The 27,667-nt window shown below is 39.3% G+C and overlaps 2 protein-coding genes across 3 annotated transcripts; both read left to right on the top strand.

The window, feature by feature from the left end:
* Window positions 1–1,569: 1,569 nt before the first annotated feature.
* Window positions 1,570–13,100, top strand: LOC101159034 (RNA-binding protein 7). Of its 2 annotated transcripts, none has more exons than XM_004075859.3 (5): window positions 1,570–1,787; window positions 2,089–2,251; window positions 8,846–8,921; window positions 11,954–12,047; window positions 12,215–13,100. In XM_004075859.3, the coding sequence occupies exons 1-5, from the start codon at window positions 1,695–1,697 to the stop codon at window positions 12,569–12,571; spliced, it is 783 nt and encodes a 260-aa protein (XP_004075907.1). In that variant the 5' UTR covers window positions 1,570–1,694; the 3' UTR covers window positions 12,572–13,100. The 2 variants fall into 2 exon arrangements, with proteins under 2 accessions (XP_004075907.1, XP_004075908.1); XM_004075860.3 differs by having other exon boundaries at window positions 12,281–13,100.
* Window positions 13,101–15,356: 2,256 nt separating this feature from the next.
* On the top strand, window positions 15,357–27,443 carry barx2 (BARX homeobox 2). Its single transcript, XM_004075900.4, has 4 exons — window positions 15,357–15,798; window positions 19,908–20,223; window positions 23,670–23,754; window positions 25,833–27,443. The coding sequence occupies exons 1-4, from the start codon at window positions 15,612–15,614 to the stop codon at window positions 26,118–26,120; spliced, it is 876 nt and encodes a 291-aa protein (XP_004075948.1). The 5' UTR covers window positions 15,357–15,611; the 3' UTR covers window positions 26,121–27,443.
* Window positions 27,444–27,667: the final 224 nt, after the last annotated feature.

The raw sequence follows: 27,667 nt of genomic DNA on the forward strand, positions 1-27,667 counted from the left end.
TGTCTTGAACTCAGAAGTAAACCTGAACGAACGCAAAATTGGCTTTCAATTTGGTGGATCACTGCTGCCCTCTGGTGCTCTTTTAAAGGCACTACACCTAATGACAAGGATTTGCAGTAATGCCCAACAATTTAATTTAAGAGATTGAGTGGTCAAATTATAACATTAAAAAAATGAAAATAAAATAAACATAGCAAAATGAATGTGGAATAAAAAAAATACTTTTTCAATGTCATTTAACACTGATTGTGAAAACATTGGATTTACAGGAGAAAGAACATTTAGGTTTTTCTGTGTAAAAAAAAAGTTGTTTTTTTTTAAATCATACTAAAAACACAATTGCTGCTAAACTTTAGTACTATTTTATGGCTTGGTTTTTTTGGAGAATTTAACATGAGAAATGAATTATATTTCAGATAAATTTCCTTTTCTGACAATATGCTCATTATGTTATCCTATAGACTTAATGGCAGCTAAAATATTGGTGTGAAACTGCAGATTTAATGGCTACACTGAACTTTTTATCTAAACCTAAATGAAATATGAATTGCTAATTTTGCATAGGCTAGTTTCAAAACTAATAACACATATTACATTCACCATGTTTCCAACCTGTGTATCAATGTAAGTATCTACAAAAAATACAATTATTGGATTATTTATTTTTACATGTAGGCATTTTTGCGATTTCCTTTCCTCTACATAAGGCACATGTGTCAAACTCAAGGCCCGGGGGCCAAATGTGGCCCTCCATGTCATTTGATGTGGCCCGCGAGAGCATTAAAGTTTTTAATTTCTTAGAATAAAAAAATTAAATTAGGTGTGTATTTATTCATATCTAGGGGGAATCAGACTTGAAATACCTGATTGGGAAACTAAACATTAGGACTTAAACACTGTCAATATAACCTAACCTGACAGAATCAAATTTTTAAAGGATTTATGCTAAATTAACAAGCAAACATATGTTTTCTATGCAACTGTAATTGTCCCTTTAAAAAAAATATAATAAATAAATAAATGAGTTATTTAACATTGAGTAGTTACATTTATTTTTCATTACATTTAGTTACATGTACAAGTTATATCTGGCCCTTTGAGGACAACCACTATGTTGATGTGGCCCTCGGTGAAAATGAGTTTGACACCCCTGACATAAGGGATGAAACTGAAATCTTCCGTGGGTTTCATATTTTTGTATATCTTGGTTCTGTATTTAAATTGCAGCAGGAATCACTATAATACATATTTTTGCTGATTCTTTTTTCTTTTCTTTTAACGTTTTACCTATAGAAATCCGCAGACTGACAGACAGACAGACAGAAACCTACTACAGATTAACAGGTAGACTTTTTTAAATAAACTTTATTAACAAATATTGCACATACAAAATACCAAACACAAAACTCCACTGTGTGCAAAATACAATCTCCACGTTCGCCAGGAGAATGAACAAAAAACCATAATAATAACCATGTAAAACAGGTTATGCAAAAATAAAACAAAAATAATAAAGGCAAAGGAATCTGTTGATTAACAGGTAGACTAGAACGATCAGAAGATAGGATTTGCATCGTACGACATCGTCACGACAGAAACCACTGACTGACGGCAGTCAGGGAAGGCCTTCCGCTTAAACAAAAACGTGTTTGTTTTTCTTTTGATATGAGCGTTTCCACTCTGGCGCAGCCACGATGGGAATAGAAGAAGAAGCCGACCGGACGCTCTTTATAAGAAATTTGGATTCTAAAGTAACAGAAGAGCTCTTATTTGAGCTGTTTTTACAGGTGCGTGAGGCTTTTCAGAGCTTTAAAACCCCGTTCCTGTTTTCATAACATGCTAACGCTAATGCTAACACGTACAAACCGATCTAATCACCGTGTAATCAATTTTCTATCATGTATTAGTTTTAGTGCTGCAGTGAATATGTATTTATTTTTTGTGTAACACTGATTTAGTTGCCTACATATACCGTGCAGTTCCCTCAGTAACTAATTTAAAATCAAACCGAGTTTATCCGGCAGTCATTTATTTGTTTCAGTTGTTCGGTCAAGCCTTTCGTGGCGTAACTCTGGTTGTGGTTTGCAGGCAGGACCTCTCGTCAGAACTAAAATTCCAAAAGATACAGATGGGAGGCAGAAAACTTTTGGTTTCGTCGTGTACAAACATGAAGTGTCCGCCCCCTATGCCATGCAACTGCTTGACGGGACGTCTCTGTTTGGGAGGAACATCCACGTCCAGTTCAGATCAGGTGAGCCGTCTTAATTTCTTATTGCAAGTCAAATAGAATAAAATAAAAAGGCTAAAAGCAATTGGTTTTCAGTGCACAGATACTGTTTGGAATAGTTATTACTTAGGTCCTCTGCTGCCTGTGATTATTTAAAATCTTTGAAGCTATGTATTTATATTTTGTAGCCTTCTTTGCTTCATGCACTTGTAGATCAATGCAAATCATGCCCACGTTGATTAAAAATATGTGCGTACTCCTCACTTGGATATTTCCTCCCAACCCAGTTAGCCCTGCATTTATCCAAACAGAAACAGAGATGATAGTGGCAGAGATCCATTGACCTTCTCATCAAACCTCGTCAACAGTGTCTTTATGGCTGAAAGTGACAGTCTTGTATTTGAAAACACACATCTTAATTATGGATGAGAATTGCTGGTTATCCTGGATAAGGTGTGTTTTTTTTTTTTCTCAAACCAGAACATAGATTCACCAGGGGGGTATTCCAGAAAGCATGTTTAACCTATCCTGACTTTAGCCCTGAACTCTGGCGGAAGTCTGCCTGAACTTGCTTACTCTGGGTAGGTCGGTTCCAAAAGACCGGATATGAGTTAGAGTAATTACGCTCGACTTGGTAACCCTGGGTTAATGCGTGTGCACGTCAAGTACATAGAGACATTCTCAATGGATCGCAGATTTCCAGAGTCAACATGGAAGCGCATGGACAAAAAAAGGGAGATCTATACTTCAGTGAGATGGAGTTGGAGATTTTAATGACGGCGTATGAAGATTATACGCCCATCAAAAAAGTAATACGGCTGCATCATCAAAAGAAAGAGATTCCGCTTTGAGAAAAACAACGGACAAGAGTTTCTGATGTTATTTCTAATTACCGTAAATTCCGGACTACAAAGCGCACCCGATTACAAGCCGCACCCACCCATATTCACGTGTTTGACTGCTTTTATACATATACAAGCCGCGTCAGAGTACAAACCGCACATGTGATAGCCGATATTGTCATCCTGACAGATCACGCCCAGCATCCCAGAGTGAGTGCAATACATTAGCACATTGTGGGTGGTGCCAATTTTGCCTCTGGGTCACGTATTTGAGTGTATCGACATCTGACAAACAGCATGGACCTATATTCTGTTCACAAGTCCCTCAGTTATGGTGTTTTTATTTCATTTTTTTTTTACTTATTGACAATCTAGGTATCTAACATAAAATTACAAACAGTAACCATATAATCAACATTACATCCCTCAGTTATAATGAGGAAATTTACATCCGCGATTCCACATTTCCCATGAGTCTTAGGGGCTAAAGGCGGGGCCAACGCCCGGCTCGCCATTCTGTTGTACGTGTTTAAGAATGAGCAAGTAGCAGCAGTGCATGGAGGGGTGAACGGGAAAAGCTCTCCTTCCGCTTGTGTCGCAGCAGCGTTATGGGAGTAACAGGACTGGTTAGAAAACACAACGGTAAAATAAAGCAGCGGCGACTGAAAAGCGCGCGCCTCAGCGCGATACGCGCGCCTCAGTGCGGCACGTGCGTCAGAATTCAGAAGCCTCTGCGCTCCGCTCCCGCCCCGCGCGCTCTTTGTCTCCCCTTCCTATCTACTCCGACACCTCTGGCCAGCGCGGCTTCAAGGAGGAGCACTTCGTCCCCGTTGCGCCGGTGGACGGAGCAAATCGTTTCTGTGCAAAGCAATCGGACTTAATACTGTACGTTTTGTGTATGAGGGGCGGGTGCGTTGTTACGTGTGGGAGCCATCAGACTGCCATCGGCCCCGCAGCTCAATCAGCAGGAGAAGATGTCTCCAGCTCACACGGAGGCTGTGAGTTTTTCAAAGCAAAATTCCGCTTTTACGGTTTCCTTAGAAACCGTAAACTGAGTGTACATTCACTCCATGCGCTGTTCTCTCCGTCACGCAGCAAACCGGCTTTTCCAAACCCGTTGGTGACGGTGGACTTTTTTACGCTGCTTTTAACGATTGCTTTTAACTTGAAAGCTTCATCATAATGTAGCGGCGATCACGTGCACGTTGGGTCTAATGGCCCCAAAGGATTCTGGGATGCGGCGGGGCATGCGTGTTTCGTTTTGTTGAACCATGACTGAAGTGTCTAAGACCTGAAGTCAAGTCCATGCTGTTTGGCTGCTAAGAGGTGTGTTGAATAAAAATGCCTTGAGCTTGGTGTTAGATAGAGAATCCAAACTATTCACTGAGTTCGAAAATACGTACATGGCGGCCGCTAATTAAATCCATAAATTAGCTGCGTCACTTAAAAAGCCGCAGGGCTGTAAGCGCAGGAAAAAAGTAGCGGCTTGTAGTCCGGAAATTACGGTACATTATTATTTAAAAAAGAATAAATATATATATATATATATATATATATATATATATATATATATATATATAGCTTATCCAGCTTAAATAAATTAATTCAATTGGTAACAAGTAATTGATTTACATTTATTCAACCTAATTTCTTAAGTCTATCCAACTCAATAATTTTTTTTACCACTCAAATTTACATAATTATCTAACTGAATGTTGTATTACTCCAATTCAATGAAATGTTTTTCATCTTAATTTTTTGCTCTTCTTGAACTCTCATATGTCTAAGTTTGAGCCTGCAAATATACTCGTTTTTATAACAATAAAATCAATGATGCAATGTGGATTTAAAATATATAACATACATTCAGTTATCAAAACTCTGACTTTAACTTCATTTTTTGCTACTTTAAACAGCACCAGTGGTGCTACATAAACTCATCATCCCCTCCATCCCTCTCACTCATGGTGCAGAAAGAATTCAACATAACATGACAAATAACTCGGCAAAACGCAGTAAAACAACTAAACACATTTGGTCAGACACCCACACTTAAGCCCAAATCCTTCCAGACAGGCAAAGGGAATGGTATCCCACAATCCTTTGCGGTGCCGCTCTAAAAGCAGCACCAAAGTTACACCTACTTAATTGAATTAATTTAAATGAAATTAAAATAACTGTCTGATAACTATGTGTTATTTTAAAGCTGACTTAACTAAAAATAATTGATTTATCTTAACTAAAGCAAATAATTAAGTTAGATCAAAGTAAAAAGGTTTATCTTTCCAACATCCAAACATGGTCTTATCACCCTCTCACGGTGGAAAAAGTATTATCTGAGCTTCTTCATACACTAAATCATCTTCAAATGGACACGCCATGCTGCTTCACCCCTCTGAAAACAAACCAAAGGCCCATACACACCGGGACGAATATTCGCCAGGCGTTATTCGCCAGCGTTTTTCGCCACGTTTTTTGTGTTCACACCCAGGCGATTTTCGCTGACGATGAGCCGAGCGAACATGGAATTTCATTCCATGACATTAGATGGCGCTTTATGTAAAACAGAAATACTCCTGTACACAAGGTGGCGCTGCGCAACTTTACGATTCTTAAAGTCGCTTTTCACTCAGAAGAAGAGAGCAAGTATTTACGCGCTTGTCAGAATAATACAAAGAAAACATGAATATTTCAAGCACCAGTAGCTCCAACTGGTACTTGGCAAGGGGATATTTTGGAATGTCCGTCATTATTTCTTTGCGGCAGTGTAGACGCTACTTGGCGTCTATCTTCTTCGCTGGTATGTGTGCTCAGCAAGGCAGTTTTGTGTTTGAGCGCCCCCAAGTTGTGTTTTACTGTAACTTCAGAAGCTCCAGACACGTGTGCAAAAGACCCATTCTCATTGGTCGAATAGATTTCGACGCAACGCGTCGAAAAAAAAAAAAAGAACCCGAGGCGTTTTTTTTTTTTTGACGCTTTGGCGTGTGGCGTTTTTTCGCGTCGGTGTGCACACTCACATTGGTGCCCTTTGTTTAGTCACGATGCGTTCGCCGGCGAAATTCGTCCCGGTGTGAACAGGCCTTAAGCTTCAACTAAACCTGCTCCAGACCAGGTTATGTTCAGAGCATGAGTTGCTATGGCAACTTGACATACCCTGAAACATACCTCCATTTCTGGAACTGAAAGCTGCATCTATCCACCTCCTTAGCCTCAAACCTACCGTGGTAATCAGCATAACCTGCTTTCTGGAATACCCCCCAGATTATGGTAGTCTGCACTAAATAGAACAGGTTCGGTTGGTAAACAAATGTGGTGGTTTAAGCCCAACACCAGGGTTGGGCAGCACTGGTTTGCAAATGCAAAGAAAATATAAAATGAAAAAAATCAATATTTCTTTATACATAATATTGTGTGCAACAATAACTCTAAAATTGTTTGACATTGTAGACAAAACATTGATCTTCAGTTCAGTTTTGAGAAAAAACTCTTGGTTAGTTCTTGGCAGTACATTTAAACAAGAGGAAAGCACAGAAAAGAACTTCAAAACATTAAGCTAGACTCATCAAGATGGGACATTAAAGCAAAAACAAAGTTTGCAAAATAGTTTAAAAAAATTCAAAAAGACTTTAGGTCCATTCTGTATTTTGAAAGGTTTGGTCGACATTCGTTTTTGCTCCTAAAGAACTACCCAATTCACTTTTTCCTCAGTCAAGCTGAAAATATATTAAATAACAAAAAGTACATGCAATATTAATAAATGTATGTAATAATGCACTGGCAGTTTAAGTATTAAATTCTCCATTGTGCATTTTCTTTTGGATTTATTGAGCAGAAAATGAAGCTAGGTCATATTCAGCTAGGTTAGCTGAATATGAGGTGATTGCAGTATATTGTGTATGCAATGCATCACTCCCTGGATGTTTCAGCTGATTATTTGTAAAATGATTGGATAAAAACAGTATGTGCCTTTTACATTAAACCCTAAATGATTATCCTGTTGCTTCTGAAATGAACTCGTTAAATATATTCTCTGGTTCTGTCATCATACAACATGTGTCATGTCATGTGGTGTAAAAGACCCACTCTGATGAAAATTGTGTTTTTGATGTTTTTAACATGTTCTTGTGGCATTTTTTTGATAATGGAAGACGTATATAAAGAAAGTTTGAAAAGAGCTTCTTTGTGACTATAAAATATGCTGGGCAGGTCACAAGGTCCCTACTCCCTACTCCCCTCCATTCTGATGCAAATGCTTGCAGAAAAATAGGTCCATGTACGTCATTGCTTTTCTCGTCTGAACTGACATCTTACTGAAAACTGTACGGCTGGATAGCTCCGATATTGTCCGCCATTTTTGTTGAACCAATAATGTTAGCTTTGAGAGCTTGGAGCTGATCCGTGTTTCTTGTTGCTTTGTGTGTTAAAACTGTTACGTTAGCTGCTTTTGTATCCCCATACCGGATGAGAAAATCATTTTTGTGTGATTCAACTGCATTTAGGAGGGGTGTAGGGAAAAATAGATTCAGTGATGTATTGTGATCTTTCATTTGGCGATACTCGTATTGACTTAAAATAATATCAAGTCGATATTCATTTAATTATTTATGAGCGTCCTTTGTACACAACTCTTGTTTTCCACTTAAATCCCTGACGGCTAGTTGGCAGCAGTTCACACTGAGCCTCCATGAGCAGCTCTACACCACACAATAAAACAAGATCTCAGCTAGAAGCAGCTTGTTTTGTTGCTATGAGACATGGACTACTTGGCTTTTACTTAGGATGGGTGCCGAACCGAAACTCTGGTCTATGATGCTACCAGTATCATGTAATAACGCGGATTGCGGTGATTTGTAGCGGCTCAGATAAGAACGAGTGAACCACTACAGCTGAACAGTGGCTAATGCACTTAGCATCAGGCAAAATGCTGTCTGCAAAGCGGGCCAAAGTTCTGCAGAACCTCACAGAAATAGATTCTAGTTCAGCGACCTGATGGATCAGACTGATGTGTACAACCCTCTGAAAAAAGGCCAACGTCGCGGCGATGAGATACGCGTTTACTTCCACATGCGGAGCTGCAGCGGTAAAGTGCAGACTGTCGTGTAAATAAAGCAGCTCAGCCAATCTAAAGCTCTTTCCTTCACCCTGTTGCTGCCTCATCACACAATAATGCTTCTGGAAAGAATTAACCTTTTTTCTCCCTTTATTTTTGACGCGGTTGTTCAAGAACCAATCAGGCCCCTGGACTGTTTAAAAGTACCGGAGAAGCTGTTTCCTTCTTATGAAGCCCGCAGTGCAGCTGTGTTTGTTCGGGAGAAGAACATAGTGATAGGCAGTTGTTGTTGCTCTTTTTTCCATGGGTTTTAGAGAAACTCGAAATTGTAAGAGAATTTGCCGTGAAAAGTAAACCCCGTCATAGCGAGGGATCACTGTATTGCGATACGCATGGTGAGACGTGTATCACAGTACATATCGTATCACCAATCTATTGCCAATACACACACCTAGCATTTACATAAGAAGCATTACAGAGCTAAATCTTACTAAGAGTCAAACTGTTATTTCTTAGATTAATTTTCCCAGCACTTTGTGAAAGAAACGGTTGTTAATTTGATAATAAAAATGTTTTGATACATGTTTCACTCTTAATTATGATCGCAATGTTATATCTTTTGTGGCTCAACAAAGAGAATACTTTTGAGGTTTGTGGGATAAAATATGAAATGAAACAGTTGTGATTTTTTTAACTAAGTGTTCTTCCTTGAACTTATCGTTTTAGGTAGCAGTCATGGCAGCACTCCTGGAAACTCTCAGAATTCAAGTCCTGCAATTACCCCAAATCCCCATGGCCAGAGGTTGGTAGGATTTTCTTTGACACGACGCGTCTCTATTGTTTGGACTAGAAACAGTAAAGGGGGTCGCTGGTGACGACTCGTCAAAAACTGCAAATGAAATGTCCGCTTGTTTATTATACTCACAGAAGTTGTGTTGGTCCATAGAAGGCATTGAAAGCATACCACTGTAGTTTTACTAGTATATCATGGAACAAAGGAAAAAATCAAGTTTAAAGAATTTTAAACATGAATTTCTAATGAACTACTGCCACTCTGCAGAAACCATGTTATAGAAAATGACACATATTTATAGTTAAAAGACCACTTGGAACATTTTTACAATGGATTAAAAGATGATTGGAGTGGGACTTTAAGAAGCAAAATGAAGTGTTATACAGCATAGGAACATTTATACAAGTATTGCTGAGTTATGTATTGATTTTTGATGCATTTTTTGTAATCTTTGCTTATATTTTTCATGTCAAATATTGTAGTATGTTGTTTTTTTTGTTTTCTAAGTTGGGGACCACAGAAAGTATGGCCACCACCTCATTAGACGCTAATGGGGATCCCCCAAAAATCAAACAATGTAAAGTCAAACCAGCAATTTTCAGTTTCATGACTTAAAACTTTTAGACACTTTTATCCTTCTCTGTTGATCAATTTATAATCTTGGTACTAATTTCACTGGCATGCATAAAACCCCTAACATTTGGACATATGTAGGATTAAATTTGTGACCTTTTTTCACATTGTTCTCGGGCGCCCCATGCTGGTTGAACATCAGATTTGATTGTGTAGTGCAGGCAGACTCACTGCAGATCTGAGCTTTAATGAGTAGTATTGTGCTTTCAAGCATGTTGTGCAATGGTTACGACTGAGTCATCATTCCTTTTACTGCACTAACGATGAACAGGAAGGAGCATATTTCACATTAATGCCTTTAATTTGATTGTCGTATATTTTTTTTAAATAGCCAGTTTCTCACTGTTTGTCCCGCTGGACATCATTCCTTCACATCCCTTTGTTAGAACTAACTTGTATCAGTAAAATTGGAAGAGACGGGCTTGGTTTACTGTTAAATATATATCTTTTAGAATTACCCACAATTCTTTGCTATTCTGTTTTGTGACTCAGGAAATGTTGCTTTGTGGCAAATGTCCTGCTGTTCAGTTTAAAGTTCTAAGTCAATCCGTCCAAAAGGATGCCACCAACTCATAGCCTTCCTTGTTAAACATTTAGAGCTGCTTTCCAGTGACAGACAGATTTACAGTCTCTTAACTCACCGTTTTTGCTGAAATATTGAAGCTCTACAGTGTTTGAACATGCACTGCTTTACCTACATGTAGTTGTAACTCAAAGTGACTCTGACAGGCCTCAGTGACTACTTCCTGTTGTATGTCTGCAGTTCTGGTCTCAAAATATCCAGAGCTAGTACAGCATCACTATGTCTTAACCCTAGGGCACTTTCGCTATAAACAGTTACATTATCACTTTTGCCAGGTAATTTTTACTCGATATAATATTTACAACAAAAAGTACTTGTCATGTTTTGGTTTATTTTTTATGACAACACGTGATTTTTTTCCCTCCAACTGTGGTACGTGTAACAAAATGGAAAAGAAAAACATAGGAAGTTCCTAAAAACATGCTCAAAAATAACTGAAATATCAGGAATTTCAGAACAAAGAATTCCTAAAACATAATAAAATGATGCTAGAAACGTGGTGTTTGGTCCACCCATTCCTGGGACATGTGAGACCTTCTTGGTGAAGACACAGACTCCTTGACACGGGACGTATTGAAATGCCTGTAAATAGTTTTGCTCGGACGATAGTGTAAAACTTCATTTTTGATGACAGGTTGAACTCTGATAAAGTGCCGGAATTCACCTGAATTTGATTCATTGTTTATTGCGAACACTTGCAGCAACAAAAAAAATAGTAAAAAGACAATAGACACACAAATAAATAGATACATCAAATCTATTTAACCCTATTACATCAGAGCTTTAGCTACAGTGTTTATATACTTCTGACCACCATAACCTGTCAATCATTTAGGCGATAAACATAACTCCAGCGCATTCTGAAGCGGGCATATGTTATAACCCTGTACAGTAACGATGTGTTAATGAAACACTTATTATTACTCATAGATTAACCATGTGTTGCATATTAGAGCAAAGCTGATATGAAAAGTCGCTTTTCTCTGCGTCAGAATCGGCTGCTTCATGTTTGTTACTTTATATTAGAAATTAAAAGGAAATGATGTTTTCTTCTATACATTATAATGTTCCTAATTACAAACAGGTTATGCCTACGGCTTCCGGATTGAAGCTCCTTTCAAAGAAAGCCACTGGAAGCAGACGCAGTTCCCAAAGTGACCACTAGGAGCTTGTCGTGATAATTCAGTTTACTTCATTTAAATGTAAAATAGTCCCAAATTTTACAAGAGAAATAAACATACTTGCAGTCTAGATTATGTACACATTTGGTGCATCTGTGGCTGGTTTTGATCCTTAAAAAAACTCTATGCGTTTGATTTTATTTTTAATTTGATGATTTGTTTGATGGATAGCTTCTATATTGCACCACCAGGGGCGTGGCCTTTAACTGATTGGCCAGTGTTGGATCCCCAGTTCTAAAACAGGCTAACCAGGCATGTTCTAGCAACTGCCAGGGTTGCTTGTGGCGTCATGTTCAGTCAAGATGATGACAACTGTGGAGGAAATGGCTTTGAATCAGCTTTTTAAAGACCAGAGAGTCGCATGATGTCACCTAATGAACTTCCTTTTTACAGTCATCAGTATCTGCATGGCGAAACTGTTCAGAATTCCAGATTCTAATTCTTTGTCAATGAAATCTGAAATAATTTGGAAAACAATAACAATCTAGTACAAGTTCAAGGAAAACGGGTAGTGCTGCCTCTGGTCTGCATTAGTAGCAGCTTCTAGTTTTTGAATCTGTGGCTTCTTGTTTTTAGTACACATGCTTGTTCCTGGATTGTTTTCATGATGTGACATTTTACAGGGGTTTGCTTTGCTTTTGCAGAACCCCTACGCAGTTCAGTCCTTCATCATACGGCCTTCAACCCCCAATGCAGAGGTCTTTCTCATCCCCTGAGAATCTACAGAAGCATGCTATGGTATGTATGGAGCTGCTTCATATAGGTTTCATGGATAGTTTTTGTTCTTGGCTTATTTTTACTAAAAACTTGCCTTTTCGATGAGAAAAGAGTGCAATTGTTCTACCTGCTTTGCTGCAACCGTCCATTTCAAACAGGTGTTGCTGTTGGTGTCTTCCTGTTTGTAGATGAACAACGTGACGTGGCAGCTCCACATGCAGCAGCTGAATGACACTTTCGCTACACCTCCACAGCAGCAGCCTCCTGGAGGTAGGAGTATAGTCGGAGGGAGCTCGAGGCACCATGACAACACCCCCTACCGGCATCACCCATCCAAGATGGGCAGCGGGGGCCGCAACCCGGGCTACAGGGACGAACCGACGTACCAGCAGCAGCAGCAGCAGCACAGCCATGGCCAAGGGTCCTACCACCAGCAGAACAACCGCAGCGGGAACCGCCACCCTGGCAGCAGGGGTGGAAACAGACATTACGATGACAGGGGTAGCGACCGCGGTTACCACGACAACAGATGGCGACGATACTGAAACACAAGAGGGACTTTTTTTCACTTATTTTGTGGATGGTTTTTAAAGAATGTCGGGAGTTTTGTTGAAAAAAAAAATAATTTGGTGCATTCCGACTGTTTGCTTTTTAACAATGTTTTTAAATTTGAACAGTCTTTGATGGGAGTTTTCCCTCACAGATGTTATTATTTTTAGTCATGGACTTATGTCGTGAGAGCAAAGGCACATTTCAGATATCATAGAGATCTCTGGATTACAAATAATAAAACAAAAAAGACATGGACTAAAAAAAAAAAAAAATCAATGACCCTTTTTTATGTTTGGCAAATTCAGTTAAATGGTGCTAATGAAAACGTTCTGGTGCTTTTCAACATTTTTTTTAACAAGATATTTAACCAGCAACAACATGGCACCAGGTTTTTCCAAATTTTCAATGTGCCGGCTTTGCTCTTCCTGTAAATGGGCTTATTAGAAGTTTTATTTTTGCAGTTTTGATCTGTAAGACGTCTTTTAAAACCAACATTCTTATAAATCTCTTTTCATGACAACATGCTATTGTCGTTCATCTTGTTTGCTGTACATCAGGAGTGCTATTTGAGTGTGTGTGGGGGGGTGTGGGTGGGTGGGTGTGCGTGTGTGTCTCACACCACATTCACTTAATAGGCTATTGTATGTTTATACTCCATGCTGCAGGGCATGCACACATGGCCTTATCTGCTCCTATAAATGGACCAAATTGTAACTAATATCCTTGTGCGGGCTGTTGTGAAGTAATCTACAGGTGGCGCCACACGCATCCATTTATTGAAACAATTAAGATGTTAAATATATCTGAGCCTCATGAGCAGCTCCTATGTTTGACCTTTCTACTCAGGATGCTTTCAAGTCATCACATGGATCTGACAACTATTCTTTGTCGCCTGACAGCATGCAATTATACTCAGCTTTATTTCCTCACAATACTTAACAAGTGGAACCGGTTTTGATCAGTTTACAGGTTGCGGGGGTGGAGGTGGGTGGGGTCAAGGGTGCTGGTTAATACCCCCCCCCGTCCTAGAATTAGCAGCACTTGGAGCTTTAACGTCTCACGTTGCGATCAGATTTTCAGCTCTGGTGTCCCGGCTGCTGTGTCTTTACGTCTTTGCTTATTACAGTGGTGATGAAACCAGCTAATGTCCCAGCCGAAGTCATAATCTGCCCGGAGTGTTTGTGCAACCAACAGCGGGCTCCATGCAGCACGGACAGCAATACCCCTAAATAATAAAGCTGCAAAAGCGCAGCTGCATGTCCATCTTGTGAAAAAGCAGCAGGTTTTCAGAGTAATCTTGCAGGAGTCTGATTGCATCCTGATGCTTCCTCAAAGCGCTCTGAACTTGTATGTCCTCAGTTTGGTGTCAGGCCCTCATCCAGCTCCTGCCTGTGGCATAACTCTTTAAATTGGTTGATCTGCGTGGCGTCTCTTGCCCCGGGGTGAGTGGATTAGAGAGGCCACTCAGTAGCCGCTGCTGTGTGGATTAATATAGAAGCGAGCCTTCTGAAATGATCCAATTCCAAAAAGCCACAAAGCCTGTCCTGGCCCCCATGCAAAAACGCCTCAAAGCAAATCATCTGGCAGCAGTGACTCCTGGTGCTGCAGTAACGAGGCCTGATAATGGCTTCTCTTATTCACCAATAAACGGACTGAATATTAAAGAAAGAAAGAAAAAAACGTTCAGCAGGCAAAGAGACTGTGGTCTCAATTTTGGGGCTGTCAACAGCAAAACTGACGCGCTGCAGGTCCGTGAACGCACCACCAGACATGTGTTCCCAACCGGGCCCTCGTGGTTCCGCCTCATTTTCCTAAATAATCCACTGTGACTGCACATATAAAATATACAACTCTTCTGTTGTGTTGTTTTCTTTCAGGTGACGAGTTTTTATTTTTATTTTTTTTATTTGGTTTACGATCGAAATTCTGACTTTTCTGGACAAAACAAACAAAGTTCTGATGTAAAAGTGTGTGTTCAAAGGAGCCATTTTAAATAAAAAGTCATGAAATTCTAAAATAAGGAAACAATGAGCGGAATAAATCATTTAGCTGATAAGTTTTTAGAAAACAAAAACAAAAAACATAGTTTCTTTTGTTTTATGACAAAACATAAAATGTGCGCACACCTTCAACCACCACCATTTTTTATTTATTTATGTAGTCAACCATAGTGTGTTAAAGTTTAATAGACGCTTTTTTTTCTTTGTTCAAGGCTGTGTTCTAAATGTTCTGTGGCGGAACAAAAAGAGTTTCCTCGAACTGTTGATTAATAATAAACGTCACCTGCGGTGGCTCACCATAAAGCCCACCAATTAAATACTTAAAAAAAAACTTCTATTTGTGATGATTATTATTAATAAATATGATTGTTTCCACTGGGGTTTTATAGCTTGTAAAAAAAGTTGTGATGAATGGAAATAAAATAGCCTACACTTTGTCTTAAACATAAAATTGTGAATGCTTTCATTTGTTTTAGACTCACTATAGCCTATTAAATGTTTGATTGGCCTTTTGTTTTGTGGCCTCATGTGAAAACTCATTTAAGTAATTCATTTATAAAAAAAAATAAAAATAAAACTTGTGTTTTTACAGACATTTTGAAGAAATAAAACGCGCGCATCCTCCTTCCAGACTTAATCTGATGAACCCTGGATGTGAGTTGAAAAAGTTGAGAAAGTTAAGTGAGCGTGGTGGGTCGAGGAGTGTTCGTGGCCTTGAGTGAGGAAGAGAGAGAGCGCGCGCGCGTGGATCAGCCTGCGGAGATGAGTAAAGGGAGGTTTATATAGCGCGGGGTGTGAGCGCACAGCTCAGTGCCACTGACGCGCTCTGCGCAACTCAAGTTGAAGACCACTTCAGAGGAAAAGCAAACCAAAAACAGCATTTCGACATCCTACGATGATCTGTTCAAACGCATGAGCTCCAGCCCTCGCCCTCACAGACCCTCTTAGGCCGAGACATTCGTAAAAAAAAAAGGGACACTTCTTTTCTTTTTGGCGCAGCGGAGACTCGGGGCGCAGCGCGCACGCACACACCATGCACTGCCAAGCCGAGCTGAGGCTCTCCTCTCCCGGGCAGCTGAAGGCTGTCAGGCGACGCTACAAGACGTTCATGATCGACGAGATTCTGTCCAGGGAGACGTGTGATTATTTTGAGAAACTGTCTCTCTACTCGGTGTGCCCTTCGCTGGTGGTTCGACCGAAGCCTCTCCACTCGTGTCCGGGTAAGGCGCATCTGTCTTCCGACTTATAAATAAATAAAAACACAGTAAACTAACATTTATAAGATATTTATTTATTGACAGCCTTTCTTTTTATATTTATTGTTATTTTATTTTGTAAAATTATAGTTGCTACAGCTTGTTTTTGTTTAGCGAAGCTTTTAAAAAGTCTTATCAATCTGAATATTAAAAATTTGAGGCAATTTTTCTGTTATAAATTGCGTTTTTTTAATAGACTTTGTACAAAAAGTAGTATTTTTTTTTGTTTTTTTAGATCTTTTATTTTGTGGATTTGTGCATTTTTAAAAATCAAATTTTCTGATTTTGCGCTTCTATTTCCTTTTTTTTTAATCTATATTTTTCACCTGATAAACTTCTTCTCTTTCCATTTATTTCTATGATCCGCGTTCCCAAAAGGCAGAAACGGTAACAAGCAGGGATGCTTGAGGGCTTTTGTTAGAACGCAAACGACAAATGCCTTAGGAGGCGATTAAACACCCTAATAAAAGTCCATAAGAAGCCAACCAGAAAACCCGCTAATTCTGTGTTGGTTAATGACACTTGTGCAAATCCAAAGACTTTCCCTGATGACTCTGATATCTTTGGATACACGGATGGTGCTGTTATCAGTCACAAAATGTGACCTGTGCCAGAGCAACAGCAAAGAAAGAGGCTGGAAAGAAAAGATGCATGCTTGCAAAACCACCTGGCACGGATGGATATCCTGAACTAACCCCAGGCCACATTCAGCATTTTCACACAGGTGTTTAGATATATTATCATCTTGGATTGTCAATCCACCTGAAAGCAGAAAAGAAGATGCTCACTCCAGTAACCATTAGGGTAATTGCTCAAAAGTCTGAAATGACAGCCACTGCAATTTGATGATGACAGTGATGGTTGGATAAAAATAGGCGAAGCGATCCCTTCATCAGTTTGAGACAGTTCGGTTGGATACTGTAGCCCGGGCTTTAGCAGCCATCTTTTCCAATGGATAGAGTAACCCACTCTGCGATTCACGAAAAAGTGGCCCACCACTTATTTGTAGCAACAGGGGTGTGAGACACAGTATATTCCAGAACATCAATGACTTTTGGGGCTTGATATAGAAGCTGGCAAGCCTGCTGGTCCCGGATGTTTGGTTGTTGGGTCCTGCGTGGCTCCTGAACAGCAATGGCTTCTACGTTGTTTAAACCCTGAGAGGTGATGCCTTGAATATCGTAGTGAACACAGCAAGGTTGTTCTTGTTTTATTCAATCATTGGGCACATATCTTCCCTTTATTATTATTATTATTAAGTCATTCCTTTCAGTTCAATATTATTATTTTGCAGGTTTAGCTAGATCACAAACACAAAGCCTCCATTTACCGCCGAATGCAAAGCAATGCGCATCTCCATGTGGTTTGCTCGTCTTTCAGCGCAACCCAGCAGAGCTCTTAGTGGTTTTATCTAAAAGCCATGAGCCAGCTTAAACATCAACTGTGCTGTAATCTCCCATGACAAGATAATGACAAATACATACACACATCCACCTATTATGTGCATGGAAAAAGCCTGATGCTCCACACAAGCTTGTGCAGCACAGGCTTAAAGAAGAAATCCGTGTGAGGAAAAACTTTTTATCCCATCTTCAAGTCTAATCCGCCGCAGACGATAAAGTCTCCATTAAGCAGAAATTGTACTTGAAAAGGCTGAAAAACACCTGTGTGCAAACACCTTCTGTTTACCATCAAGGACGATGTTTGACAGCCGTCATTTTTCCAAGCTCTGCTCTAGAATGTGTCTTTCTCTCAGAAGCAAAAGCTACTTTTTTTAAAATAGAAATTCATGCTTCAAGGTGATGGAAACATTTATTTCCTTTGTTCATAAATGTACAATAATATTTCATAAGTGAATTGCATTTTACTATTGTGGGTTCTCCGGAAAGCAAGACGTTCAAATGGAAAGGGATTAAAGGGCAAGACAAGAACTGAAACGGCATGTTTCCCCCAGCTGCTTTGTTGCCACTGGATCATTTAAACACATCATATGAAAACTTTTTGTAGATTTTCCATCTAATCAGATAAGCACACATTCCTGTTTTCCTTTCAAAAAAAGTTTCAGAGGAAGAAAAGACATTATAAAGGAGAGCAGGTGTTTACAAGTTCATAACCTGCATGTTTAGTGGCTTCAACGGGCCAACACATTTCTGACTATCTCAAGGGAATTCACTCATGTCAGCAAAAAAACACAAAAAAACCCACACAACAGTCAGAAAAAAATGTTGTTTATTTATTTGCTCTGAAAAGAATTGAACCCTTTCATGCCATATGTTGCTTATTCACGTGCACTAAATCCAGGACTTCATTTTATTTATTATCACCTTGAACAGAAAAAAAGGTTGAAGAATATTTTTTTTAAATAACAGGAAATAAAGTGGATTATGAAGGAGCTAATAAAAGAATACATTTTAAATTAGTGTAATAAGATACTTTTTTTCTTTTTTAATTCTGCTTAAAGCAATGTTTTTAAATTGTAATGTAACATTTTGAAAAAAGAAATGAATCAATAAGAAATCTTAAAAAAAAAAAAAAATATATATATATATATATATATATATATATATATATATATATATATATATATATATATATATATATATATAATTTTTTTATATATATATATACTTATTTATATTCTCGTATAGCAACACTGAACACTGAGTTGCGTTCCTGAAGCTACTCAAACAGTTTATTTGTAGACTATTGACAGGACACTGGCGCTGTCAACAACATGTCAGAGTGCTGGCTTCGCTGTCAGTGGAAAGTCATCGGGACTGCTGACATTTCTTTCTTTGCCCTCAGTCTTCCCCTCTTCCTAGCGCTCAGTCCCGGTGAAAGACTGTCCAGAAACACCCTCGGGCGCTTTGTGCTAACAGGAGGTTTCCTGAGATTTGTGAGGTCAAACTAAAGTTTCTTCCTTCCAAAATACACCAGCGGCACTTGACCTGCAGGTTAAAAAAAAAAATATACAAATCATTATACGTCTGTGTAAAATTCCCAACTCCAGGAGCACAAAACGTAGGGTCAGATGAAGAAGACAGGTCTGACTTGAGCCAAACGGCTGAGAAGAAGACAAACTGAAAGGTAGAAATGGAGTGCAAGAGCGTGAAATATGTGAAAAGACATACTCTTGCTGAGACTTGTTGCAAACTAGCAATCTAACAGTCGGGGATTAGGGATGACCTCAGTGCTTTAGCATGATGTCATGATTAGCCCAAAGGGATGGTTGATGTGTGTGAACAGGAAAACATTGACTGTGACTATCTAAAGTTCTTACAGTAGTTTTTTAGGGGGGGGAAATGCATACCTGAAAGTTTATTTTGTTTGCGCGCACACACCTGAGTTTATGAAGAAAAGTAGAAATGAAAACAGTTTAGAGAGGAAAACAAAGAAGGGATTCATTTTGTACACTTTTGATAGTTTATGAGGCACATTTTTACCTCCTCCCATCGATCTTTTTTGTGTCCTGATCCCTGTCACCCCATGAGCAAATATCTGTTTGCAACTGCAGGGACAGCTTTTCTATTTGAAGTATTACAGTTTAATCACTTTGGTTGAACCACTATGTCACAACCTCCAGGTCCTTAACCTCTCCACCTCGTCTCCAGACGAACACAATTTTTTTTATTGATTCAGGCGTCTGCAGCATTTGTTGGCTCACATGTTTCTGTTTGAGTATGAGTAATTGAGGAAGATATGGAAATAGGATTTTTTTTTTTTTATCATGGTTTTTCTGTGTCCATGTGCTGATTAATCGTGTGCCAGTGTGGAGTTTTGTGCCGGGAAAGCCGGTTAATTGTTTTAGTGACCTCTGAAAAATCATCAGTCATGTGAAGGGTTCAGAGGATCCGTGTTAAACGCTGTTTGCATCACTGAGATCGCAGGCCTCTATGTGTAAGAGGTCAAAATCGCAAACCTTTCCACAAAAACACAGCTCAATTAAAAATGAACCTGTCTCAACAATTTAAAGGCGGTCGATATTAAAAAGAAAAGCACAAGTTAGTCCTTCAGGGGGATGGTTAATGTCATTTCAGAGGTTTTTTTTCTTCTTTTTCTGACATGTTTTCCAGGCTCTTCATCACTGCGTGCCTACCCACTCATCTCAGTCATCACACGGCAGCCGCCCAACATGCCCCCCCACCTGCCGCGGCCGACTTCTCCGGGCGCAGTCCACTCGCACCTGCCTTTGATTTCCCCGCAGCTTCCGCGGGGCTCCGAACCCTCACCCAGCCAGACGCCACACAGCATCAGCAGCGAGTCGGAGACGGAGCGCGGCACGCCGCGCCTGAAAAAGCCCAGACGCAGCCGCACTATTTTCACCGAGCTGCAGCTGATGGGCCTGGAGAAGAAGTTCCAGAAGCAGAAGTACCTCTCCACACCTGACAGGTCAGAAAAGTTCCGACAATCACAATCTAAATACCCCTAGAATGTTCCTCCCACACAAAAAAGGAAAAAAAAAAAATCGAGCCAAGAAAAATAGAAGACCTCAAAGCAATGATATGTTAAACATGTTCTGCAGTTATTGGATAAACCTGATGTTCAGGCTACCAAGCTCATATCAATGCCACTCAACCTGCAGTACTGTATATGACTTCCAAAGAGCACATTGAAAGTGTGCAGCCTGCACGCACACCCAAAGGTCACAAATGCAAGTGGTCAACCGAACCTCCTGATTGCCGCTCCACTCCGTCAGCGAAAAGAGAAGGACAAGCAAAACAAGAGCGCTAAGTCATTCACTGCCAATCACTCCACATTAAACTGTCCACAAAAAAGCAAAGAAGCCAGTATTTTTTGCTTCCATGCTCAAGGTCATGTTTTCAGACCCCGATTTCAGCGTCAAAACATATTTTTCTGTTTTATTGTGGACCTTATTTTTATATTCAACTGGCGAACTGCTTTTCCATAATAACCTGAACCGAAAATGCAGTAAAAACCTGCCGGGCAGGAATTTTCAACTGCTTGTGAACCTTTGCATGAAGCAAAGAGAGCTGTTAAGTCCACCTTATGTTCATATTCATGGAATTTAAGAAAAAAAAAAAAAGGAAATTATAGGATGCATCCAGTAAGTCATGCAACGTGTTGTTAACTTTTTATGTTGAATGCACGGAGATTGCGTGATTGCAAAGTCCCACGATGCATTATTAAATGCAGCCCATCCTGGCTTGCCTTGAGGTGTTTGAAAGACTCCGTGTCTCTTCTTGAAGCAGAAGCCCTGTAGGCAGAGCGCAGTTCATTGATCCAAACCAACCACCCGTGTAAACAGCTGAGCCAAAAATACAGCGTCCTGTCAAAATACCACTCTTCTTTTTTTCTTTTGGGCTGTGTTTAAAATTAATTAAATATCCAGCTTGAGGAACAAAAACATCCACATGAGAACCCTCTCATAACTTCAAAGGGCACGGCTTGTGCTCAACCTGGGATTTTATGACTCAAAGACAGTCGTACTTTTCTTGTCCTTTTCTTGGCTCTGGGTCAAGGTGGTTTTGAGCTCTGAAAGCATGTGGTGCGTCAAAACAAAACAAAAAGTAATTCACAAATTGGTTTTAATTCATTTACTTTGCTGTTTTATATCTGTTAGTATCGTTATATTGAACATAGTCACCAGCCTCATTAAAATATGTTTTGTGATGAGTTATTTTTATTGTTTTTTTTTTTTAGCCTAAAGGGAGTGACTCCACTGCTGTTGCTACAGCATGATGCGTTTCCTCTCTTCATAGATAGTCAATGACCATAAATAATTGGGTTCTTTCATTTAGACAATTAATTTTCCAAGCCTCCAGTTGCTTCACATTATATAGATTATGCATGTGTGATGGATATTTGATGGACTTGGTTCTGATGTTTTGCATCACACAATGGTGCTATTTTTTTTTTCTTCCATTTGATATGAGCAGGTGGAAACTGCTCTGCAACTCCCGGGGATTTCTTTTTGCGTGTGTCTGTTTTCTAGATCACGTCTACTAAGTCTTAGATTCTCGTTTCCCCTTCAGATAAGTTAGTTCCCTGGAGGCTTGGTGGACGTGAAGTAAATAAAAAAAATAAAACCCTACGTCTGACTTTTAAAGACCCGGCAAAGACCAAGGAAGAGGAAATCCTACTTAAAAAACAGCTATCAATAAGTCCCTCGCTCTGAACAGGGATGTTTTGTTCAGCCTATCTTACACTTCCTGAGGATTGCGTTTCAAACCAACCAATAGACCAATTAGTCATGCATCGCCACATGTGGTAGATGCGTTTGGGATTTTGTTCTCAATTGTCCAGATTAAAGTGTTGTGACTGGATTTGTGACCTCGGTGCACATCTCTTTAGCAGCAGGTGTACAGTGTCAGACTCGAGCGCTGATGTCGGATTCAAGGATATTAGAAACCTCAGTGTTTTCTATTGGTGTGCACTTCCTCTTGTGGGTCAAAACGAATCGATCCCCCAATGGTTTCAGGCTGAAGTCAGATCACAGCTGTTTAACCAGTGACAGTTTATTTACCCTGTCACGTCATTGTTCACATCAAATCGAATTGACTTAGCCAAAAAAAAGGAGAAAAAAGGAAGAAGAAATGGTGAACATGATGGATTAAATGTAAACTACACAACTCAACAGTATTTTTTATTCACAAGCAGCTGCATAAGAAAAAAACAACAACAGTGAAATCAAAATTTCCCCAAAAAACAAATGACAGTTCAGCATATGATACACAAATTCACAATAACCATTTAAAAGCACACGTCATTGCACTAATAGCATTTTAGGTGACATTCACCCCGCCCGCGTTCAAGGGACCACTCCCAATGAAAAGTCTATGTAAGCGCACATAAATGTGCGTTTCGGGCTTCTCACGTGCACGCGCAGCTATGCGAGTTTTAAGTCTGTTTTCAGGCTCTGCGCGCCTGGAAAGGAAAAACAGGTCGATCTTTGACCTGTCAGGGATTCAGATTTGGTAGTGACGTACGGATGGCGTCCCTTTTAATTCACAGAAGTACCAACTCTTTGAAAATTTACTATGGAGGAGAAATTAATAATTGCGGTTTGCAGCTGGAATTCTATGACACCAAGTCTTTCTAATATTGAAAAAGAGCTATGAAAGAAAAAGTCTGGTCTGTAGCAAGATTTGCAACGCTTTGACATTTCACACCAAGCTTATTCCAACATGCATTAGTATCGGGTAACGATAGTCCAGTCTGAACACCTGGGGCTAGTCAACGATCGAGCGTTTAGCCCGGTGTGAATGAAGCATAACACTCAAGATGACAAATCATAAAATGAAACAAAAAGACGATCAGAAGTTACAAAAAAAGACACAAGGATAGACTGCATTTCTGTTTTTGAATGTTGTTTTTTTGCTGGAGTTCAGGCATAGGGAACATGCATATGTGATCTTTTTTTTTAATAAAGATGTCGTACATGTTTTTTTTTTTTTTACTGAATATTAGCAGACTTAAATAGATTTCTGCTTTTAAGACACTGATGAAAAACTGAATGACATTAATCCAGAATTCCCCCTAAAGGCTTTTTGTTAGATGTTTCTCTTTCCCAATGAAATTCAAATTTTCCGATGATGTAATTTCACCCTGATTATGTAACATCTGTATAACTAAAAGTTGATCTGAGTAAACACTTTTCTTGTGGGATATTTGAGTCTGAAAATAAACAGCAGAGGTCAAATGAGGTTAGCTAAAAGCAAATCTACATTTAAGGCAAACGATGAGTCAATTCAACCGCATCGGTATTTTAGTGTTGCACTGTAAATGAAAGACGCTGGAGGGTTATATACGTGCTGTTGTGGATGTGAACAGTCCCTGAGGCTAATGTGCAGCTGACTTTTCTTGTGGTTCTGTAGGTTAGACCTGGCCCAGTCCCTGGGGCTCACACAGCTTCAGGTGAAGACTTGGTACCAGAACAGGCGGATGAAATGGAAGAAAATGGTGAGTTTGTTTTTTAAAATAATCCTTTACAACTTATTAGGACCATATTATTTTAAAATTCTTCTTTCTTACTGCACCTTTGAGCAAAAATGCCATATGCTCAACATGACCACATTTTGTACATTCCTAGGTGAAAATAAATTTTTGGTATGTAAAAAATCACAGGAGAAAAACCATAAAAAATACGGATGGGGCCAAAATCTCTTAAAGGTGCTAAAAAAAAAGCTAATGAAACTAAAGCTTTGGGTCAACTTTCACATTTTTGAGCAATATGGGAAAATGAACCTCTTGTTAAAATGATCTTTACCAAATCTCATACACATACTACCAGATTAAAGCTACAACCAGAACCACATTTTTGTCTACCTTTGACTTAGGGAAGTGGCTGGCATCTTTAATTTTCCAAATAAAAAACGACCCCTGAAGTACCAGTTGCAAATTTAAAATGGGGATTTTGATCTGTCGCCTCCTCACTCCTTGAGTATCACTTGGAAGTTGTTGATTTTGAACGGCGTTTGTGTGGCGCGCTCGTAAAAGTAGCTTTGCTCAGTTGCTTGCACATGTTACTGGGAACATTGGGAAAATGTAAAACATGAATAATTTGCTCAAGCTGAAGGAAACGATATGACATACGACAGCAACATATTGGGAAGGTGGGCGTGGATATATAAAAAAAAAACAGTTTCCAAGGAAATCCAAAGGTTTACTTTTGCAGATTCTTCGATAAATGACATTGGCTGTGTACGAATTACCACCCTAACCCTTTATAGTGCACTGTATAGTGCGTTTGCCATTTTGTAGTGCTGTCCGTATCTACAATTCCAAAATCGAGTGTCCTGGAAATTTCCCAGAAGTCTCTGCGCAAAACCAGTGTGCATCGATGCTCACTGACGAATATAGACCACAATGCATTGCGTCAGAACAATTTTTGCCAAAAAAATGTATTTAAATCTATTTTTTAAATGAACCATCAACGTTTTTATCTTCAGAAGACAATAGACTCATAAATATTTGTCGCAAAATGCTCATATTAGATTTTAACTTCCTGAAATTGATGACGTCATATCAGCCGTTAAAATAAATAAATAAATAAATAAATAAATAAATAAAATAGTGAGCATGATGTCTGAATTGCTTGTAAAATTCAGGGCACTTCACAGTTTACTAGGCAGTAAACTGTGTAGTTAGGGTGGGAATTCGGACATAGCTATAGGGTTGTTTGTCACTCCCAGATGACTAAAAAATAAAACAGTTGCTATGGAGATAAAATCAGCAGAAAAGTCCCCATTTTTCTTCATGAGTTTGTCACATGACGAGACTGCCAAAAGCAGATGGGGAGAGTGAGGGGCCAGGGTACCAAATGATTGGCTGAAGTGATGCTTCAGAAGGATAAATGCTCTCCAAAAATGACTGTGAGGTAGCGCAGCACGATCATTTTTCCTTTTAAAACGATTCTATCAAACCAAATATCTGTCAAAAGAGTGTTTTCTCAAAGACAAGAGAACAGGTTTTGACAGGACCAAATCTGTTTAAATTTCAAAGACAACTCTAAATGTTGAGTTTAAACATATGACAAGGAAATCAGTGAAATCTTTTGTTGGTGCCAATCAAGAACGAATGTCTTGGAATAATTTGTGTTTTCTCAGGGAGGCCTGAAAAAGTGTCTGAAAGAACCTCTTAGAATCTCAGTGTTATAATTTCTAAATCTTAGAAAGGTTTATTTGAAAAAATATGGCCCCAAATTTTGACGTCAGCTCACAGGTGCTGCTGGTTAACTGCTTTTAGTCAGTGCAATAAAAAGGAATGGTAGATGGCAATGAGGCAGGGAGCGGGGGAGCGGGGAAGGCAAAATGCGGTTTGACGGATGATGATTGCAGCGAGAGCAAACACTTTTGTGGAAGGGTCAACAATGCAGAGAACAAAAAAGACCTGAGATCGTTAGAGATAAATGGGTGCACAAGGTGCAGCCAGCAGCAATATGTCCTCTCTTAATTACTATAATAGCCAGCGTTGCCTTTGACTTCTGCTGCTATTTATTACGAAAGAAGTCCACTAAGACTGTCTGGGTGTCATTCTAGGTGCTCAAAGGAGGTCACGAGGCCCCAACGAAGCCCAAGGGAAGACCCAAGAAGAACTCCATTCCGACCACAGAGGAAATTGAGGCTGAAGAGCGAAGAATGAGAATGGAAGAGGAGGAGCGAATGAGAAGGGGGCGTGAGGAAGCAGCTCGGAGTGAAGGAGGGGAACAGTCTCTGCTGGAGCCTCAAGATCTCAGTGCAGACAGTCACAGCCCGTTCAAAGCGATGGACCCAAACCCTGAGCAGGAGCGGCCACTCCTAATGACAGAGAGCCATGCAGCCAGCTAAGCAGGAACAAACTAACCAAAGACTTAAGTTAACCTGATAACTAATAGTGCCTCAGGATCAATGTAAAAAGCCTGTTCGGCTTTTTCAGCCATTTACTCAAAGAGCTGATTAGCTTTTCGTCCAGACTTTACCAAGAGTAGCCTTGAATTCTTTTGTAATCTGGGAAAAAAGTATCATGCAAAGAGCTAATCTTCCTACACTCTGATTGCACTGCTACATAAGACCTTTTGTCCATAGTGTTGAATCCAGTTAAGCCTTAATCAGGAGACAGTAAAACAAATCTTATCGTTATATCCTTGTCCTCTTTAGCCGCCAGAGATCAAGCGAGCCTCTGGGCTCCGAAAGCTGCCAAATATAAAGCACTGCCTTATAGTCAGTGTACCTGTGTGTCCGTGTACTTTAAAAATCAATCCTGTGCCAAAAAAACAAACAAAATCAACTGTAAAACAAAGTGGGTACGGTGCCTTGTTGGTGTCTGAGGAAAGCTTTCGATGTGCTGGTAAAACAGCCTTCCAATGCAGTATATTTTTTATCGTCAAGTGCCAAATTTCAATGCAGATTTGTACTGTTCAGGATAAAAGGACCTGTCTTCACATCGGAGCTGTTCTGTACAATGCAAAGGAACAAATGTGTTTATTAGTTGGTTGAGAAAGGTTTGTGGTTTTTTTAAGCTGAAAAATCAATATTTGTGACAAGAAATACACTGTATTATAATGTAGAAATATGTAAAAAGTACAAAACATAATATTGTCTCTTAGATATATAAATATATAAATGTAAAGCAGTATTTTTCACTGTTACTTTGCAATTGATTTAACAATCTCTGTTTTTTTCCTTTTTTTAAATAAAAATATCAGAATCATTTTCAGCATTGAGCAGATTTAGACTGTTGAGCTGTTGTGATTCACTACAGAAATAAATCACACCATGTGCCAGAGAGACAAAAGCTGAACATTGAAAGTATCGAAGGCGTTTTTCAGCCTGCAGCCTTTGCATGAGTACCCCTATCGGTATGTTAGACCTGTGTTAACATAGCACTCTCTGTACCTCCCTGCCATTTCACTCCACTCTGTACTTCAGATTGGCCATCCTTTAAATACACAGATTGCTGTCAATTCTAAGGAATTACCTGTTTTAATTATGCAAATGTATCTTTATTAGCAACTGTTTCATATGAAAAGTGCAGTATTTTTCTGATGTAAATTATGCTCTTTTGGTAAGCTTGTTTGCTGTTGTTTTTAGGTTTGTATAACATTATTTTTGCTATACACAGGTTTGTGTTGATGTATTTAAATATACTTAATAAAACAGCTATTATCCGAATTCAGGTTTTCTTTTTCTGATTTGCCAAAAAAAATGTCTTTAATTAACTCTTACTTGGATGAACGCCTAAACAAATGCACAGATTTGACCTGATCTGTTCCCAGGCACTCCCTGTAAGCTTGACTTAAGCATTTTATGCAGGCTACAGTTTAAAGTCACCTGCAGGGTCCTCTTAAACGACTTTTCAAATGCGCTGCCTCTTCATGCCGAGCGACTATAAATCA

Source organism: Oryzias latipes, chromosome 13 (genome assembly GCF_002234675.1).
Source record: "Oryzias latipes chromosome 13, ASM223467v1".
In the NCBI taxonomy this organism is placed as follows: domain Eukaryota; kingdom Metazoa; phylum Chordata; class Actinopteri; order Beloniformes; family Adrianichthyidae; genus Oryzias; species Oryzias latipes.

Bases quoted from the DNA above. Each gene is read 5' to 3' on its own strand.
- barx2 (XM_004075900.4), top strand. From the start codon at position 15,612: ATGCACTGCCAAGCCGAGCTGAGGCTCTCCTCTCCCGGGCAGCTGAAG. The intron at 20,224-23,669 runs GTCAGAAAAGTT...GTGGTTCTGTAG, and splicing joins TACCTCTCCACACCTGACAG to GTTAGACCTGGCCCAGTCCC. The intron at 23,755-25,832 runs GTGAGTTTGTTT...GTGTCATTCTAG, and splicing joins GGATGAAATGGAAGAAAATG to GTGCTCAAAGGAGGTCACGA.
- LOC101159034 (XM_004075859.3), top strand. From the start codon at position 1,695: ATGGGAATAGAAGAAGAAGCCGACCGGACGCTCTTTATAAGAAATTTG. The intron at 2,252-8,845 runs GTGAGCCGTCTT...TTATCGTTTTAG, and splicing joins CCACGTCCAGTTCAGATCAG to GTAGCAGTCATGGCAGCACT. The intron at 12,048-12,214 runs GTATGTATGGAG...TCCTGTTTGTAG, and splicing joins ATCTACAGAAGCATGCTATG to ATGAACAACGTGACGTGGCA.